The sequence below is a fragment of the Branchiostoma belcheri genome, unplaced genomic scaffold (assembly GCF_001625305.1).
Source record: "Branchiostoma belcheri isolate BF01 breed outbred unplaced genomic scaffold, Haploidv18h27 scaffold89, whole genome shotgun sequence".
Lineage (NCBI taxonomy): Eukaryota > Metazoa > Chordata > Leptocardii > Amphioxiformes > Branchiostomatidae > Branchiostoma > Branchiostoma belcheri.
This window is the reverse complement of record NW_017804564.1, coordinates 469,443-490,909: the sequence shown is the minus strand read 5'-3', so window position 1 is coordinate 490,909 and position 21,467 is coordinate 469,443. Positions and strand designations below refer to the sequence as shown.

The following is a 21,467-nucleotide window of genomic DNA, read 5'->3' as shown; positions in this document are numbered from 1 at the left end:
GCGTTCTACTTACACGGAATGTCGTCATCTGTATTCATTTCTTACGCCAACGTTCTGTCAGCTATGACGCAAACAGTCCACACGCCTACACAAGTATTCTACTGCAAACTGTCTATGATATGTATAATTCATTCGGCTGGTTTTGAAACTTTAAATTTTGAAATGTTAGTCCGAATAACCATATGCTGAAGTGTCTTAGATAATAGGCTTTTAAATAATCTTGTCCACCAACCTCTGCCTGGACTGGACAGTAGTTATAAACAAATACGTGAAATTACCAACATGTGAATTTTTGGACGGTATTTTGGGTCTGAAATCGACGGAAAAGCTGACTGATCGTGTTATGATTTTACTGTATGATATATAAATATATATATATAAATATATATAAATAAACGCGTTGAAATTAATCACAAATATTAGTGTATAGATTTTACTACTTCAAATCCGCAAGAGGAATCTTCGTGCATTCCTACCGGACTTCCCTTGGTCTCAAATCACACCATTGCAAGTCGATTGCATTTAGCTATATATTCGCTACAAAATGAGATACACACACACGCGTTTTATAATGTCGCACTTAGCTTACTTTGTGTTATGTTTCTACGTGCTTGCTGAAAACGTTTTCATATTTCGGGACCTTTCTATGCTTCAGGAATGGTTGATTTGGCTTTCCTTTTTTATTATCATGGAGCAGCTTGCATTGCAATATATACTTTGAGATACAAAACAGATAATGCGTTTTCAATCGTTCCACTTTCCCTTTAATGTTTTCCTTCGTATTCTCACAACGTTTTCCACATTGCAAGAACGTTCTATGCTTCACAAAATGTTGATTTGACTCTTCTCTAACCGTCAAATAAATATATTGCATTACAATTCACATTTTCTCCTCCCTGCGTTGTCCATATTCGAGGCAATGAACGTTTTGTTCTTGGTTGAAGTTTAAATTCTCTTGTCCATGATTGCCGGTGATTTTACTTTTTTTCATTACCGTCGACTAGCTTGCCGTATAATTTACACTTTTTACGCGGTCTTCTCACAACCATATTCAAGGAATATTCTGTGCTTGGTTAGAGTTTAATTCCCGATGATTTATTGGTGCGTAAGGATCATCTGCGCCCGCCCTGCAGGTCGCTGCTGTGTTGGCAGGTTTAATGACTGTTCTGTAACCACGTCTAATGAAAAGTCTACCTCCACGCAGCGCGGGGCGCTACGGCTGCCAATTATGTTTATTTATAGATGGGGGAAAACAGAACGCAACAAACAGGTGCATAATCATGTATGCTTACTTTAACAGGTGCCGATGTCTCTTTATATTGTATGGAGTTATACACTGCTAATTTAAGGCTCTTTCGCAACGCCTCTATGCTAAAGAGTAAGCTACGTGAACATGTATTCGGTACGGTATGCACTTTGTTGCTTTAGATTTATATAACACTGTTTTCTTGCCATTTTTTTTCAGATTAAGACCTTTTGGTGAAGTACCATTTGAGTATAAGATGATAAGATGAGAAGTGGGCACCACCGGTAATTTGTGGCCTTTCAGAACGCCTCTATCTTGAAGGGTCCAGCTCCATGTATTTGGTACAGTGTCCGCTTTGTCACCAAAGATTTAAATTATCCTTTTCTTTTGCCATCTTTCAGATCAAGGCAATTTCGTGAAGTGCCATTTCAGTATAAGATGCGGCTATCTTTGCACTGTTAATTTGAAGCTTTTTTCAGCACGCCTCTACTCGTAGGCTTAAGGGCCAGCTCCCTGCATTTGGTGCGGTCCTACTTTGTCACCAAAGATTTATTTATCCTTTTTCTCTTGACATTTTTCGGATCAGGGTGATTCCTTGAAGTGCCATTTCAGTATAGGATGCAGATATCATTGCACTGATCATTTGAGGTCTCTTCGGTACGCCTCTATGTACGTGTAAGGGCCAGGTACCTCTATTTGGTACGGTTCCACTTTGTCAATAAAGATTCACATTATCCCATTTCTCAGATCATGGTCTTTTCGTGAAGTGTCATTTGATTGTAAGACGGTGCCATCGTTCCTTAAGACGCCACTTACCTTCCTTTAAGTCTATCAAAAGAAGTTAAAGAAAAATCCAAAGACTTACCTCTCCGAAATCTGCAGAAGAACCAACACCGTCCACCAGACGAGTAGGACCGCCATGGACTCGGTACGGCAGTCACCGTGGCGAGGCAGACGTCCTTACGGGCCTTGTGTGCGCCCGGCCCCGACAGTCTTCCCGTGCACCGCCCCGGTAGCAGGAGCCACTGGTTGGAACCTCCGTCCCCCCGACCGGCACAGCCTACAATAACTACTCCCCAATACACGCAGGTCTCTTCTGCATCCAGCGCAGGGCGGATTGGGCAGGGCAGGTGTAACTCAGTTCGCACGTGCACGTAACACCTGACGCTGCGCTGAAAGAATTCTCATGTAATTTGATTATCTGTTTTTGCCATGTTTAACCAGAATACACCAAAAAGCTATTGTCATGGCTTTACATTGCGCATTTGATAGCCATTGGAAGTAAGGGATTGTGCATATGAATTTAACGGATTGTAAATATAACTTAATTTAGTAAGAATTTAAGAGAATGCAATTGCCCCCCCCCCAAAGGAAGTCATGCCTCTCAGTACTGTAACGTTACGTAGAACACTTAAGACATATCTACCTCTCTACATAATTTGCGTTACCTTAAAACGATCACCAATAATAACGCCTTCTGGACGTTTAAAATCATTCGCTGCGCTAATACTGATCAAAATACAGTAAAAGATATTGTCATCATAAGTGGCAATTGTCATGGATTTAAGATTTCTACAGATACTTTAGAAAGACGTCTTCAAGATTGGTCGCCAGTGTCCTTGCCGAAACACAATCGCGAGTAAAAGCTTTCCTCGGTTCGTTACCGAATAGATTCCAGGTAATAGCTGACGTCATCTGTAATCTCAAGGCTGACCGCGGGTGAATGAAACAGGACTCATTACTACCAGAAGACTCGGGGTCGATACTTGATAAGATATTGCCTGAAGACACGGTCTTACCGATAGCAGCGACACGAAACAGTTCAATTAAGATGAGACAAAATAATACACGTTACTGTGTTAAACATCTGCAACAAAATCAGCTAAACTACACGGTATCTGTGTAATACATCAGGGGAAAGAAGGGGAAGCAATTTTCAAAAGATTTTGGAAGGTACTTCAGCAAATCGGTCTGTTCATTAAATACTGGCTGGCAAAATCACCGGGGCGGTCTTACTTGGCCGGGTGAAACTTATTTGAGGAATTTACAGAGGAATACCGAAGTCTGGGAGAGACTGTACATGTTTACCAAGAGTTCCTACTGCAGTACCATAGAAAGTCGCTAGGAGGCCCATAATCGACCCTATCCTTTGCGTTGCCGACGTCTACCCACATGCGACATATCTAAAAGATCCATCCACAACTTTTGGAGTTATGCTGTTCACAAGCACACAAAGATGCAAAAACACACACAGACCCGAAATATATAACCTACTAGGTGCAAGTAAATATCTTTCATATGTCCCTGAGTTATGGTATACCTCACGGACCTAAAGTTCATTGTGTGTGGATCAATGTAGTCCATATATTACCCTTTAGACCCTAAGGCAAATTATTGATAGTTGATTCATAACAATTATTTAGAGAAATAAAATATACTTATGTAGCATTATTACTAACACCATGAGTGATTGTTAGCTTTAAGCGTTAATACTCCCCGAAGGGCAAAATTACAGATAATAGCTGATGTATCGGTTTAATATCTTTGTATCGGCTGTTGTAACAAACGATATCGAAGTCTACACAATAAACCAGGATCAATGATGCTTTAAACCGAAGACGAATCGTGTAATACTCAGTGTTATTGTTACGATTACACTTAGGCCACCCGCCAACAATGAAAGACTGAATTTTCAATGGGATGAGGCATAGTCTGTCTAAGACAACTTCACATAATAACTTGAGATCTGTTCTTTTGTTTCTACGATATTGATTGATTTCTAATATTTGTAGTTTTTGGCAATAGGAGGAGAAATGGCGTTTATTCATTTTACTAGGGTATATCTCAGATCCATGGATCTATTTTTCAGATATCCATGGGCGATGACTTAAGATCCGTTCTTTTGTTTCTACGATATTGATTTCTACAATTTGTAGTTTTGGCATCCCGTCTTGGTGACAAAAAGAAGCCATCTACGATTTCGTGTCTTTTCATTTCATGGTAGGTTCCCACAATTTGGTCTTTAGCCAACATGCACAAAGTACCACTGTAGAGGAATGTTAAATCTTGAACCAAACTAAAAAAACGATAAACTTAAGAGACTGCTATCACTGGCACTGAATACATGGGTCACTTATGAATAAGAACTTTTCCAAAAGCGCTTTTCAGCAATATTTCCACAATTCTTTCCAAACTTTTGTTTGCTTCAGCCTCGTTAAAAGTTTCCAGACCTGATAGACCAATCTGGATTTGGAGATCACCTAGTTAGAATCCCATCATAAAAGGAACCCCATGTCGCGTGTTTTGGCCGCCGAAATCTAAAACCTATCACTTTTCACGTCTCTGACCATTTTACATTTCATTTCTTGGAAGATGGACAATCACTAGAATAGATTTACCGGCACTATTTCACCGTGCTGCGTGACTTTTGTTTATTAAACTTTAGATAGTCTATTTGCTCAAAATTTGCTTTAATGTCTTTGCTTATCATTCCTATTGTCACGGTATGTGAAAGTACCTAAATCCTGCGTTTGTGCGTCGAAATGTCGTAAAATATGAGCTTTTATGATATATCTTCTCCCATGAAAAAGTAAGATAGCCCTTCACAATTTCACACCTCCGTGCATAGGAATGATAGCACCTGACACTCAGAATACCGAAACTATCACGTCGAAATGGCAAGAAATATACGATCATGCATTTTACTGTTTATAAACCGTGGCAAATAGCAAATTTTCCGTTTTTCCCATTTCACGCGTCATTGGTTGAAGAGTCATCGACCCCAACAATAGGAAATTCGCACGTTTTCAGGTACTGTTGACAGGGCAATGGTTTCAAAGAGTTTTGAAAAACAACAGGACTAAAAGAACTGGTGTATATGGGTCAATGTGATGTGATAGGCTTATTCTCTGTCATAAGACACAGGCCACATAGACACAGACCGGCAGACACATACACGAACGCACACAAACACACCGACACACAAACAGACACAAACACACACACACACATACACACACCGTGATACACACACACACACACACACACACACACACACACACACACACACACACACACACACACACACACACACACACACACGCACACACACACGCACACACACACACACACACACACACACACACACACACACACACACACACACACACACACACACACACACACACACACACACACACACACACACACACACACACACACACACACACACGCACACACACACACACACACACACACACACACACACACACACACATACACACAAACACACACACATTCATACACACACAAATCATCGGTACAAGCGGACAATTACCGAGAATTCACCACCACGTTTTGCCATGAACGTTTTACGATCAGTCCTCCCATCTCTGGCAGTTTGGCGACGTTTTGGTTTGAAAACTTATCACAACTGCGGATCGGTATGGGCTTTCACATTTCCTGAGGCAATCGACGCCGTAAATCTGTAACCACCTATCGCTATCGAGAGGAGGAACGTTTTCCTGTTTTTCTCCGGGACGGACGCCAGAATCAATGTACCCTCGCGAGGAAGTCATCCATAAAATCGAGTTTCCTCACCCTGGAGCCAGACTTGGCTTTGAGTTTCGTCCAACAAAGAGGACAGCGTTTTCAATAAATCTCCCAAGACGACACAACCCCAGAAGAAATCTTCTTTGTACTATCTTTGAGTCCCAGATGGAGTTTGTCATTTTCGTGAAGTCCTATTGTGGAATGTGGATAATGTATTCCATGTGTCAAGGAGAAAAATGTCGATAAGACGAAATGAAAGGCTTCTAGAGAACAAAGCTACGTGCTTGTAATCTCCCAAGATACTGCAAAACCCAAAGGCAATCTATCTATTTCGTGGATACCCATTGTAAAACATAGAAAGAAACTAGATCTAGAATGTCGTCAAAAAGAATTATACAAGACCGTAACATAATTTGGCTTCCAGGTAAGAAGAACAAAGCTACGTCCTCTTAGTCCCCATGACACCACAGACCCCAGAAGCAATCTAACTATTTTGCAGGGACCTATTGTAAAACTTAGAAAGGATCCATCTCTAGAATGTCGTTAAGAAGAATTATAAGAAATGGTAATTGTGGCTTTGAGCTAATGAGAACATGGCTACGTGCCCTTCATCTCCCAAGATACTGCAAAACCCAGAAGCAATTTATCTATTTCGTGGAGGCCCATTGTAAAACATGATAAGGAATCAGATCTAGAATGTCGTCAAAAAGAATTATACAAGACAGTAACATAATTTGGCAGCTAATGATAACAAAGCTACGTGCTCCGACGGTCATTCCCCAAGATACCGCAAAACCCAGAAGTGATCTAACTATTTGCAGGGAGACCCATTGCAAAACGTAGTAAGGAAGCTAGAATGTCGTTAAGAAGAATTATAAAAGACGGTAACATTGGCTTTGAGCTAATGACGACAACGCTATACGTGGTCTACATCTACAGACCCAGGAGAAATTTATCTATTTCACAGGGACCCATTGTAAAACATGATAAGGAATCAGATCTAGAATGTGGTCAAAAAGAATTATACAAGACCGGAACATAATTTGGCTTTCAGCTAATGAGAACAAAGCTACGTGCTCCGACGGTCATTCCCCAAGATACCGCAAAACCCAGAAGGAATTTATCTATTTCGTGGAGATCCAATGTAAAACGTAGTAAGGAACTAGATTTGTCGTTAAGAAGAATTATAAAAGATGGTAACATTGGCTTTGAGCTAATGAGAGAAAAGTCAAACGTGCTTCCTATCTACCAAGAGACAGCAAAAAAACAGAATTAATTCTATCTCAGATAAGATCTGGTTCTTTCCGGTATTTTTCAAATACGTCTTCACGAAATAGATAAATGTCCGTCTGTGTTTGCGCTGTCTTGGGAGGTAGAGAGCACGTTCAGCTGTGTTCTCATTAACTCAAAGCCAAAGTTATCCCCTTTGATAAGTACTCTCATCGATATTCTGGTTCTTCACTTTGTTTTACAAGTCTTCACGAAACTTTCTCTACTACCCAAAATAGCACGAACCCAGACGAAAATTTATCTATTTCGTGAAACTTGTAAAATACACTCAAGAACCAGAATGCCAATGAGTAGAATTATAAAAGACCATTACTTTGGCTTTGAGCTAATGAGACCAAAGCTAAACGTGCTCTCTACCTCCCAAGACAACATAAGCCCAGAGAATGACAGTTATCTATTTCGTGTAGATATTTGGTACAATACAGCAAAGGGCTAGAAAATGTCGATAACATTGGCTATGAGCTAATTAGACCAAAGCTAAACGTGCTCTCTAAGTCTCCAAGACAGCATATACCCAGAGGAAAATATTTATCTATTTCGTGAAGCCATATTGAACAGCTACACAAAGAGCGTAGACATCATGACGAATCTTAAAACCGAGACTATCAATAAGAAAGGGCACAAGACAGTCGCGTTACTTCTCAAGGTGACCTTGGAGATTCTACATTTATCAGACTCAGTTGCATTTTGATGCGGTTGGTTTGGAATCATCTGTCTACACGGCTAGGCTGGAATTGATTTCAAAGGACCAAAATGAAATCATCACAAAGTAATGAATATCATGAATGTCGGGTTGTGCTCCCTGACGGTCTTTGCAACGACCAGAGAGTCACAATCAAATAGAGAGACAACATTTGCAAGCAAATGCAGATAATTCTTCTCACAGTCTTTTCCAAAAAAGTTTTCTACTAAACTCTTTGGTCTAGCCGCTTTATCATATTTACCATCGCAGAAGGAAACATGTTGTTTTTGCTATGTTTCTTTAGTTCCGTTAAATGACCTGGACCAGATGTCTGTCACCATGGTAATTGGTGCTGTACCACACACCCTGTGGTGTTGGGTTACATGATGTAGCAGACACAGTTGGAAAATTGTATGTTTGGCGAGACTTTGAAAATTTGCTTTGAAAATATAACATTTCTAGTTTATCTATTTATGTCTGTCAAAAGTGATATCAAAAGGAAGAAAGAAAACAATAATAAATAACAAAAAAATCTGCCCCGTGTGAGGATCGAACTCACGACCTTGAGATTATGAGACTCACGCGCTGCCGAACTGCGCCAACGAGGCTGTTGGAAATTTCACTCTGCAACAGGAATATCTAGTTTCGTAGCACGGCGGCAGGTTATACTGCTTCTGCGTGAAGCCCGTAATGTATTATGCATGGCACGTCGGCAGAACGTCTCGTTCAAGGTCGTATTCGCGTATTTAAGGATGACATCCCGTCTGTAGTTTTCAAATGTTGTGTCAGAAAAGATATTGTCTGCAACGCCGCGAGTACTATTGCTTGTGCTGAACGGAAGTATGAAATTTCACCATGAGCAAAGGATAGAAATGATATTTTTGAAGACATACAGAAAGAATAGAAAGAAACTAGAAAAGTAAACGAAAATGCATAATGTTTACCTTCGCTTCGCATATGGCCTGCTCTATTATTATTATTACTCAAATACATTCATATATATTGTGACAGGAGTCTAAAACAGGACTCTAAATTCCTCCTGCTAGAAGAAGAAGAAGAGGAAACGTAGGAAAAACAATATGTTTTCCTTCGGTAAAAATTAAGCGAAATATGCAACGATTTCTCATATTTAGCAACTCTTTGTAGACGCACTACAGCTTACTGCCTTATAGCTGCCAGCACCAAAATACAATACACTTTTCCCCGGGCAACTTAACCGAATATATGTCAACGTCCATGAAGTAAATACGGCCATTTCAGTGATCGAACCATCATAGGATCAGAATAAATAATGCACGTAATGTACTTGTAGACGAAAAAGGATCAATTTGAAAAGCATTAAATATGGAGGGAATACGACTGTATTGGACGTATATGTTGTTAAGTGGACGGGCGTAGTGGTATGAAATTGGTTAGATGATGTGGCCATAGCCATAGCCTATGTAATAAAACAGGCAATAGCGGCTTGAATCTGCTTCGCATAACCGGCAAACCGCCTTTAGGCGCAACACACCGATTTTGTACAGTAGCTCCAAGCTGCGTAAGACCAGACTGTAAGGTTTGAACCACTCACACTGGGATGGACCCTACTCTTTTCGATACGCGTGGTGGAATCTTTAAAATGCTCTCCATAAACGGGTTTACCTCCCATCCTAGAAGACGTCCCTAACCGAAGCTAGGTACTCCTTTTCACCCGAGTCGAGGGATTCAGACCAACAACTTTTGATCTGAGTACTTGTAGTTTGTGTGCTAGAAAATGAAAGTTTTTAAAGGCAATATAAACTTTTTACTCAGCTTTAAAGTCACATATCTATGTAACAATATCTATAAAAGCTGGCGCCAAAAAGGTATTATAATCTTAAAACTCACTTTTGAGATTAACCTAATAACCTTAATCGTACATTTAAAACAATGTTAGGATTAAGGCTTTGGGTTAAGTAGCTTTTCGTATTCTCAGTGTCTCTCGAAACATCTACAATGACCAGTGTCATGTGTGCAACCCAGTTTTTACACTACCAGTCGTGTGTCCTGACAAAAGTCCAAATGAGAACTGTGTAGTTGTTAAGTTTTTACACCACGAATCGTGCTTTTTCTCATGAGTCTAACTGTACAGTTATTGAGTGTTTATGCCGCGAGTCGTGCTTCTTATAAACAGTAAATCCGGCGCCAGGCTGTCAATGACCTCCGGCCAGATTTGAAGACCGCCAGAAAGTCGCCGAATCTTGTCTGAACATCTACTTTGGGCGGGACCCTGCTGTCTGACGCCTTGTATTCTGGCAATTTTGTTTTCTTCGATCAATCGACCAATCAATCTATTAACTAATCAATCAATCAATCAATCAACCAATTAATCAATCAATCAATCAATCGGTCAATCAATCCATGAATCGACCAATCAATAAATAAATCAACAAATCTATCAAACAATCGATCAAACAATCGATCAAACAATCGATAAATCAACCAATCAATCAATCAATCAATCAATCAATCAAAAAAAGTTTCTTGATCAACCATAATTTCTTGCTATCTCCCAATATAGTAGTATCTAACGGTTCAATGGTAATTGTTTGATCGTTCCTGGTGAATGTAGGCTTACAGGACTGGCTATTCCTGTTGCAGAGTGAAATTTCCATCAGCCTCGTTGGCGCAGTTCGGCAGCGCGTGAGTCTCATAATCTCAAGGTCGTGAGTTCGATCCTCACACGGGGCAGATTTTTTTTGTTTACCGAAGGAAACATATTATTTTTGCTCTGTTTCCTCTTCTTCTCCAAACCAATAAGGTCAATGACCTGAACCAGATGTCTGTCACCAAAGTAACTATAGTGTTCGGTTACATCATGTTGCAATTTTATAGCAGGAGGGATTTAGACTCCTGTCTGACCATATATATAGTGTTTGAGTAAGAATTAACAGAGCAGACCACATGCGAAGGTAAACATTATGCATTTGCTTTGCAAGTGTTAGCTTTCTAATCTTAAATTCTTTATTTTTTTATACCCCTTGCGTTTGTAGATAACCCTAAGCCGGCGTCACACCGCATGAAAACGTCCTGTAGATCTCACAGACCCAGTGGGAGAGCGGTATTCTAATACCGTGTGACGCCGATTTAGGGTGATTCACAGCGGAACACCACCAGACCTGTCAATAAAAACGATAAACCGTCATCCGGCAGGGAAGTACAAGAACTTTACGGTAAAATCGGTTGCTGGCAATCCACCGTATCCGTGAACATGGGAGTGTAAAATGGTATGGATGTACCGATAGAGAACCCGCAGTAAATGTAGCACTTTATTGGCGTAACAAAATTACGGGGATTTTCGTGAGGTCTTCTACAACTACAGACACACAAGAGTAAATCCAGTGATTTAAACGTTATAATCACACAATATACATGTAAAGCTATGAGTATATTCAATATTTGGCCATGCATATGGTTCTTCATTGTTGAATACACAAAAACATGATTAACATACCGCAAACCTGATTGACACGATTTTGGTTTGGTCCATGGGTGCCGCCATGTGCCGCCATGTGCCAAGCTAACTGAGAGGTTAGGGGGATTTTGTAACCGCAGACTGACAGGAAGGTCGAATTGGAGGTCAAAATGTCTGGCTGGTTTAAAGTGGCAGTGAAGAATGCATAGAATCAGCGCTAGAAATATACACTAATGAATAAAATAACTTTCACAACAACTCTAATATACAGACAAATAAAGACTTCATCGATGTGTGAAATCTTTGATTTCTTATTTCACTCTCTAATAGTTATGCCTGTGATATTATAGCATCAATAACATGCCAAACACATCTATATAGCCTTCCTACAAAATACCACCACGCATTAACCTTAAAATCCTTTTCATAGCCGAGGTAGTCTCAGAAATGAGCGGAGACCAGACTGGCGCCAGCGTTTTCCGCTTTAAAACTTTCTTTTCTGCCGTCCACCAGATCCGATCTCGGTCCGCGCGGCACCAAATTAACTGGTGGGGCGAAATTGGATAAGTCGGGCTTTCTGTCGGAGCCTTTTCGCCTGCATGCCTTCATTAATCGATTACTTTTAGCCCCTCAGACTGAACTGATTACGCCACAGACGTGGAAAAGGTGGAAAATGAGTTTTCTACTGGATTTCTTCGTCCTTTGGAGTAGGAGATGCCTGTTTTAATGCTGTCGGTTGCGTATTTTGGGGAGCCGTACAGCAAGATTATTCATCCTAGGTCTTCGTACGATTTTGATGCCACACAAATTGCACGCAACAATTATTCTTACTCAAACACACTCATAAAATATGTATATATGGTGACCATGCAGCCCCTCTTGAGCTCAGTTCTGCATGGCACTTGCAGCATTATGTAACCCAACGTCAGTTACCATGGTGACAGACGTCTGGTCCTGGTCATTGACCTTATTTGTTTGGAACAGACGAAGACGAAGAAAAAGAAACTGAGCAAAAACATTATGTTTTCCTTCGGTAATCATAATCAAGGATCTAATGCAGTATTTTCCATAACAAGACAGCTTAATTGGCCAGGACTATCACAAGAATATCCTCGGTTTGCCACTAGGCGTACAGCCTCTGTACGTAAAGAACTAAAGAAAACTTGTGCAAAACTATAAGGGTGAGTCAATGTGCTTGGCTAAAAGCCAGCATCAGCCATAGGCTAACCCCATTGCACTATCAGTTATTGAAAAATCATTACGTTGAGAATTACGTTTCGGGAATGACCTGGTTTACCTTTTTCTTTGAATTATCGAAACCTACTGCTAGGAGAACATGCTGCATACGTATTGACAGATTAAGTGGCTATGTGTCTAGACTAGAAGATGCTGTGTCATTTATCGTTATGACCGTTATGAACATGTAGTGACTTGACACGAAAAAGACTAGACGAAGATTGCTGTGGTACCGAATAGCCAAAGCAGGGAGGCTTGTCGTGGAAGATGTTAAAAATGTATGAGAATTATAACCCTTAATTATGTTTACCGAAGGAAAACATGTTCTTTTCGCTCTGTTTCTTCTTCTTCTACAAATAAGGTCAATGACCTGAACCAGACGCCTGTCACCATAGTAACTGGTGTTGGGTTACATCATCTGTATCTGTATTGGCATAGCCGATATATGTGTGTGTGTGTGTGTGTGTGTGTGTGTGTGTGTGCGTGTGTGTGTGTGTGTGTGTAAAAATTAACAGAGCAGACCATATGCGAAGGTAAACATTAGGCATTTGCTTTAAATTTGCAACTGTTACATCTGTTGTTCAGTCGAATAACGTTTGTTTTAATCGATGCGCGCGTGGACGTCACCCGTAAAACCAACTCGATGTGGCCTATACTAATGTCGATGAAATATGAATATCCACCCGTTTGCCCTGACCAGAAGCGTGTTAGCGATAATTGCTGATGGAGCCAATACGGCAGCCCACTGACGGGTGTATCTGTGTATGTCTATGAGCAGTAATGAAGGTAAATTGGTCCATTGTAGCCACAAGTCCCAGTGGGCTCGGTATAAGAATTCAGCTATAGAGGAATATGATTACATCAGGCAAGAGCAGTAAGTACGTATACATAACGTAGCACATATACTTTCACATTTAGGGTCTGGTTACATTTGTTGCAGGATGGTAGTACGATATTAAATCGCAATCTTAGGTTGGTCGTGCAGGCGTCGTATAATCTCCAAGCAGATCACACGGTGGTAAGGCAATATCCATTGGACAGAGGAGTGTCCATTAGCCGCCGGTGGCCAATAGATACTGCCTTGTCACCGTATGATCCGCTTGGAGATTAGGCATCGTACAAAATTTAGCTGTTTCAGCTATTGAAAGCCATGAAACTATCAGATCAGAAAGTCTATTGAAAAGGGGCCTGCAGCTGGTTGGAACATTGGAACCAATAGTCATAACGGGTGTTCAAGAATCTTGTAAATAATTCCTGTATAACCTGGATTCAGATGTACCCAATGACAAAGATCTTGCTTTGTAAGCTAGCTACGATGGTAAGTAGCAACTCAATTGTCCTAGATGGCAGTCTTTGGGCTGATTTCTCAAAGAGTCCTTTAACAGTAGTCATTTTCCTGCATGCCTCGGCATCCATTTAGATGATCTGATAGAAGTCAAACCTTTCAAAGCCAGCTATTTGGCGATGTGTGGCATACCTTATTTGTTAAGTGTCTATTTGGTCTAAGAAAATGTCTTTACCGTACTTCAGCTTTTAAAGTCTATTGAAAAGGGGACAAAAGCAGCCTGGTTTACGGTGCATTGCCACCAAAAGTCATAGCCGGTATTCAAGAATCTTGTAAAAATTCATGTATAACCTGGCTTCAGATGTACCCAATGACAAAGATCTTGCATTTTGAAATAGCTACGATGATAAGTAGCAACTCAATCGTCCCAGATGGCAGTCTTTGGGTTGATTTCTCAAAGAGTCCTTAGTAGTCATTTTCCTCGGAAACCATTTAGATGATCTGATAGAAGTCAAACCTTTCAAAGCCAGCTACGATGACTGTTGCCAAATCCTGGCAGCTATTGACCTAAATGGCTAAAACCTTTCTTTTGCCGTAGCACTTGCAATTTTGTTCCTCGATGAGCGTTTTAGACTTTGAAGGTTTTGATGATGACTAGCAATTCAGATGTAATTGGCAGCCATCAGGCAACCTATAGATAACTAAACCCTGCCCTTTGCAGTAGCTGCTATTCTATATGCTCATAGCTACGTACATGACTTGCATTGGGTTATCAGTGATGGACATTTTAGAGTTTAAAGCAATGATGATGGCTGGCAATCTAAATGTCACTGACAGCCGTTACTCTAAATGGCTGAACGTCCCTTCTGCAGTAGCCGGTCTCCCATATGGCTCAGGTAATGCTTGTGTTATGTGATTGAAACGGAACCATTAAAAAGTCAATGATGATGGCCGGTGACTCATCAGTGTTTCCGATATACCGTTAGACATCATCTTAGGTTGTTGAAACCGTTTTTCTCGTGCAGTTTAGGTCGAGGGGCTCACAATTACGGCGTGTTGACATTTTACGGTACGTTAAAGTCGTTACGGTAAAGAGTTTTCTTAGACCAAACAGACAGTTAACAAATATGGTCTGCCACACATCGCCAATGCATTAGCAAGCAATGCGAGGAAAGGCATATCAAGAGGTCTAATTGATCTTTCAGAAACTTTAAGTTGTGACTTTACTCTAAAGATTGCATAGACAGTACGGTCAAATACCCATCACAGATCTTAACCAGCAGCAGACAAACCCTAGTCTTTGAAAAAAAAAAAATTACAGCCGAAAACAAACCACCCCGTACTAACCCTCAGGTCTTTTCTTAGGTCGGAAAACGCCCTGACTTCCAATAGCTTTCAATGCCACCCTGTCTATTTTTACTTGCAGCTTGTTCCGACCAAACACCGGCTACAAAACCAATATCAGATAGTAAAGGACTTATAGGCATGCCAATAAGTGCATAAGTAAGGGCCTGGAGGACGTCCTCCCGTCCTCCAGAGGACGTGATAACGCATTGCTATCCTCTCGAGAGGATATCGGCCACAGCGCTCGTATTATTGGCCATGGACAGCGCACCACGTGATTGTACCGGGTACTGTGAAACCAGGCACCGACGCGTTGGTGTTTGCTATACCCAGTATACGCACGCATTTTGCCTTTTGGTTAAACTGTCCGAAATCTGCAACTTTTGAGGTGATGAAGATCGAGCAATTCACCTTCAGAGTGTGGACAGCTATTTGGACACGTTCTGGGCAGTTTTTTCTCAGGTAAGGATGCCAAAACGTCGTATAAACTTACGTAAACATACGGTCGGTGGGGAGGGGTACGGGTCTACAACCGTGGCTTTTTGCTGTTTGGGGGTAGGAAGTTTTGTAATTTCTTTCTTCTTGTTGTGTATCGGAGTTCTGGTGGTCCAACGTCAGTTTATTTTTTTTAGACCGGAGCCTGTATCAAATATAAAGCCGAGGCGAACCGCCCCCTCCCCCATGATCGCGACCCACATGGGTTTACGGAAAAACCGATCCAGTTCAACAGGCGGAAAAACCTACCCGGTCTGAGAAAAAGGTCTGCTTGGGGTCTAGGCCTGCTTTTATAGTCCAAATAACCACTATTCAAGAAACTTCACTGTGTTAAGACAACAGATATCACCTGAAGGTGTGGCCAAACACGTAAATTTGTCCATGCGCCCTTATTAGCTACTTCTAGTAGCTACTAGGTAACTGGACCGGTGGTACCGCTGGACATCCCACTCGACAAAATCTCTGACTTGGAGTTTAAATTGCACCTCCATTATGACCTGCTGTCTCTGGAAAATTGTTTTGTCACATGGATCTGACGTCATTCGAACAGAACATGTTCCATTTGTGGCATTTTGGTCTACGCTGATTGGTCGATTGGTGAGAAGTTTATTAAAAATCCATGTCCAAAGGCTAATTGCAAGTTACAAACCTAAAAGAACTCTGAAACAGAGTATAAAATAACTTCAAAAAGTACACAATGAAATCTAATATATATGTCTAAAACTATGTCTGAAGGGTTTGACTTCTCTTCTGTAAACCATGGAAGACCTAATGTCCCACCTTTTCTAATGTGGTTGAAAGAAGAAGAGTTTTTTGTTTGTAAGTTTTGGGAAATTGGGATAAATTGTAGAGGTAACCGGTTTGAATAGTCAACTCATGAAGGGTTAATACCCGGCCCAAGGTGTACCAGTATATGGTGAGATAATCTCTGGTCAACCACCAAAAAAAACACCAAGTGAGCGTATTGTGAACGACGTGTTATGAGGTGGTTATCGCACCTGACCAGAGATTACTAGTGTATCACTAGTACTATATACACCAAGGATAAGGCAGGACATTAATGTTATCATCATATATAGATTCAACTGACACAGTGATTTCACACCGTGGATTTGACACAAATTCCTTTATAAAATTCCTCCTTTGCCACAAAAACCTCTGTTACTTGAAACAAGATGGCATGGACAGAAAAATAGACCATTTACCGTAATCATCTGCAGTGGTCACATGACATTGGCAGTGTACTACTTTTATTCAAAGTAGATTTCAATACATTTTTAATAGATACTAGTATATACCTGTATAATGGTACTGTCCAAATTTTGGTCCAATAACCACCACTTTTGAGGTTATGACCTGATAGCCAATGGCTAATGGAGCCTACTGATTGAGTAGACGCCTTCTGGCTTTTTGATAATGGAATTAATCACCTCTGGTAAGTTTATGGCGTCATAACTAATATGATTATTGGTCAAACTCCTTTTTCAGGAGAATACTGTAAATCACTTTATATTCGCGGTAGCAAAATTTCATGGAAAATTGACATGTGCACGGAAGTATAATTGAAGTTTATTGCAAATTCATGCCCGGGGGGCTAATTGCAGATTACAACTAGAAAAGAACAATGAAACTTAGTGTAAAATAACTAAAATCTACATAACAACTTACATTTTCTATTTTGTTACTCATGCCCTGTTTTCATTCACCACACTGTATTCATTCCTTCATGTTTTATTCCACATTTTGTTGTTTATTTAATGCTATCATCACATGATGATCCTGTTTGTCACCTTTTCCCTTCTGCAGTTTTTGATTTTTAAGTATTTTGCTTAAAGAATAGGAAGATGACACTGACATATCACCCAATGCCAATGCATAATTGCCCTTGTTTGATGCCTGTGGGGCATGCTTTACTCTGATGTGCAGGTTTAAACCTGATGTCTACTTGAATCGGTCTATGTACTGTGTTTATACAAGTGTACATTGTTTATACATGTGGACTTTTGTTTTCTGCAGTACTTCTACCACCTACATTGTATGAAGTATAGATAATACATGTATATGGCAAATTATGGTTTCTGTACATTGTGATCCATACTGATCTGTATTTTTGTTTTGTGATTTGCCTGGTGCAGGTACATTGTCCACAATGTAACCTGCACCTGAAATGCAGGCATGCAGAAAAAAAAAGAATTCTTAGGACTGCTTATGACTTTTGTTGGTACTAGTTCTGTGGAATCATGCGGACCAGACCAGGTAGCAGATTCCGACTACCCTAGCTTGTTCTGCTCATCAAATATGGTATCGGTATAGCAGCGGGATAACCGCCATTCGGCGTGTGCACACTAGAGCTAATTATAACTCAGCTTCTTCTGTCCAATTGCTAATTGCCAAAAAAAAAAAAAGAAAGCTCATTATTGAACTTCAGCCACTAAATTCCATCCACATTTTCAGAAAAAAAAAGAAAATTGCAGGACCCACTCGAAAAATAATGTTTGTCTTCCACCGACTCCAAAAAGAACTCAAACATAACTACATGTTGTATTATAAGATTCATAGTCCCCATTCATATACCAATTACAAGAATGCACACTAGTAACCGGTTGAAGTCAGTAAGGGGATCATAATAAGCTGGTCAAAACCCCATGCTCTGTACACTTGGGACAACCTCAGCTCCCCTATTCTATCTCCTGAGAAGAACGTCGCCTGGTCTCTGGCCAATATGTAAACCTTTACTGCAGATTTTTCTTGCAGCACATTGTGATATAATTACACACCTTTATGATCTTCGTCAAGCAAGAAGACAACTGCCCTTTACCTGTTGACTTAGCAGCTGGATTTCCTAGACCTAGTCTTTCGTCCCATACTATTGAACACACACACATACCAATGTACATACACACACACATACTGTACACACACACACACACACACACACACACAAACACACACTACTGCACACACACACACTTCTGTACACACACACACACAACACACACTACTGTACACACACACACACTACTGTACACACACACACTACTGTACATATAGAAATCCAGTATAGACCTGGTTTTGTAGTCTGCTACAGAGCAACATTGTAGCAAGGTTTGTCAAAATTGAAGATTTTTTCTCACAAATTGCTGAAGTTGTGGGTGTACTGGGTAAATTGTTTAAATGCTTATTCAACGGTCAACTATGATTTTGACTAGTGGTATCTGCCAAGGGTTTTATTTGTTGCATATCTAGGAAGATCAGGCTGATAAATTGCTGCACTTAAATTTCCTTACAGTACTCCTATACAGAGAGGGGGAGTAAATGAAGGCTACTGTTACACATTTACAATCACATCAATGTTTGCAAAATCTTCACCACGGGTCATGGAAAAGCATCAGATTCAGACATACTTTTGAGTTGCAACAACTTGTTCCCTCACAAGTCATATTTTCCAGTTTAAAATACTAGTGTAATACATTCAGTGTTAATTTGTTTAGCCTGGTATATGTCATAACTGGTTTAGCCTAGTATTAAATAATGCTGCAACATGGAGAATTAATATAATGTAACATAATAATAATGCTGTACAATACCATCATCTATATTCTATGTTTTGAGCCACATTAATAACTCCACAACTGTCACACCTAGCCTATAGCTAGCTTGTAGTGCAAAATAGATCCAGTCAGTATTTTAACCCCCTTGATTGCCATAAGGAAGATGATGATAGACTGTCATCAGTCATGAAAACATTGTTTGAGGTACCAGTTCATGTGCCTTCTTGTGACTGTCCTTCAATTTGCTTATTCCAATGTGCTGATTGATGTAAACATAATTCATGGATCATCAAGTGATCATTAGTTACATGTACTAGGTTTTTTTTATCACTATATATCATCTCCTTGTATGACAGAATTACATGTGCATGATATTATTATTACTCTGTTTTGATTGTAGAGACTGAAACTCATGATGTAATTATGTTTGTTCAGGTTGATTTTGATGCCAGGTTTATGTTTAACTCTAAGTAGAAGAAGCTTGAAGCTGGTGCATGTTTTGACATTCTTCCCTCTTCCTGTCACAGGTGCCAGAAGTCAACATGCAGCTGAACTGTGGACACCAGAAAGCAGACCACACTGGGCCACCTCAAAGTCCTGGCTAGCTACATGTAGGAACTGAGCTTTGAGAAAACAATGGCAATGAAAATTTGTGGAAAGAAATGCAATTTATAGTACTGTCACAGGTGTGGATTATTGTCTTATGACTACTGTATGTGATCACATATTATTTCCCAAGAACTACTGATACTTGTAACCTTAAGCCAGCATTTTCATTGTCAGTTTTTGTATGAATATGAGCAGATTAAGAAATTCTTCATACGTACATGTGTTGAGCGTGCCTTCTTACAGTTATTGTTATATATTCAATTATAGAAGGGGAAACATGTGCCATGTGACTTTGTACCCCTAAACGTTCCACCGAGATAGATAACATAACTACAAAAATTATATATCATTCTAGAATTAAGATGAACTAGTGTTTATTCCATCTATAATTGATGGTAGCTATTTGTGCAAACTTCTCTGATTTGGAAAGTGCCTCACTGTCAGGTTCATGAGTTTTCTCGGAGAACACTACTCTTCTACTGCATGCATGTTTTGTGGACTCAACGTGTGGCTTGTGCCACAGAAAGTTGCCCTTCTGTACGTGTCCCCTACGCTTTGAAAAAATCTGGTGAGAACCTTGTATTCTACTTGGTCTCCATTAAACACATGGAAAAACCATATGAAACGATAGGATTGAGGAGAATGGTGAACATTGTAACAATGCTTTGAACATGCATGTACTTCTACCAATGAGGGAAATTTTACTGCATTACATGTGTACATGAAGGATTTCAAAGCTTGAATTGAAAAATCACTGTAGATCTTTGCAGTTTATTCCCCTAATGTGAAAAAATTGATTGAAAATCTTGTAGCCCAGGTGCTGAGTGTTCATTGTGTGAATTATTTTGGTATCAGATTAACCATTCAGTGATCTTGTTTGTGATTGTTAAGGAACGGCCACATTGCAGGAACAAAGTTGAGCTACAGTAGAATCAGTCAAGTCAGATTTAAGTCAAAGTAGTTTGGAGTATTTGTTCAGCCTTGACTCCATTACATGATCACATATACCCTGTGGATTATTGATATGTGTAGCATTACGAGAAGGGTAGCTGAAAACACTGGTTCCATTGTCATTTGTGTCAATAAAATCACACAAATCTTGGTATTTCAGACGTTTGTGTTGAGTGTGTCTTTTCCTAGTTATGATATAAAATGAGAAACGTTGTATATGAACACAAAAGATCATTTCATGAATTACAGATAAACTAGAGTTTATTCACAATAGATAATAGTAGTTATTTGTACAAGTTTCCCTGAGGCAAAAGAGGGTCTGTTACACTGAACAATATACTGACTTCAAGCAGAAGCTGAAACCTTTCCATAAAATTTCATTGGTTCACACCTATCAGCATTCATTTTAATGCAAATTATTCATCTCTGAAAGTCAACAAAATAAAAGGGTATTATCCTGTACAACCAAAAGTCTTACGAACTCGTGTAACACTTAAATAACGGTAAGCGTAGTCAATATAGGCCACCGAGGGGTTGAAGAGCTATAATGATTTCACAAATTACACGATTGTCTTCTCTCACCGAGATGTGACGTAGATCTGTGATATTCCTGATTTTAGCATATCGATTCAATTATACATGTTCACGTGTAACATGTTCACAATCCAAATTCAGAACGTATAATCCAAATAAATGCTTATCACCCTGTGCGACCTAGAGCGTTCACGCGAGGAGGCGTTCAAAATACAGACGATTAAGATATTTTGCACCGCATATAAGCGTTTTTCTTT

General features: G+C 40.0%; 1 protein-coding gene and 2 non-coding genes across 3 annotated transcripts in view; 1 reads left to right on the top strand and 2 right to left on the bottom strand.

The window, feature by feature from the left end:
- The window catches only part of LOC109487515 (glycine receptor subunit alpha-3-like), a 47,317-nt gene extending 44,967 nt beyond the window's left edge, over nucleotides 1–2,350 (bottom strand). The window contains exon 1 of the mRNA XM_019791515.1: nucleotides 2,112–2,350. Within this exon, the coding sequence (XP_019647074.1) occupies nucleotides 2,112–2,167 (56 nt within the window). The 5' untranslated portion in view covers nucleotides 2,168–2,350. The remainder of the gene's footprint in view (nucleotides 1–2,111) is intronic.
- Nucleotides 2,351–8,303: 5,953 nt separating this feature from the next.
- Nucleotides 8,304–8,377, bottom strand: Trnam-cau. The gene has a single exon. It is a non-coding gene; the product is annotated as a tRNA-Met (tRNA).
- A 2,030-nt stretch (nucleotides 8,378–10,407) lies between these two features.
- On the top strand, nucleotides 10,408–10,481 carry Trnam-cau. Its single transcript has one exon. It is a non-coding gene; the product is annotated as a tRNA-Met (tRNA).
- The last annotated feature ends 10,986 nt before the right edge of the window (nucleotides 10,482–21,467 follow it).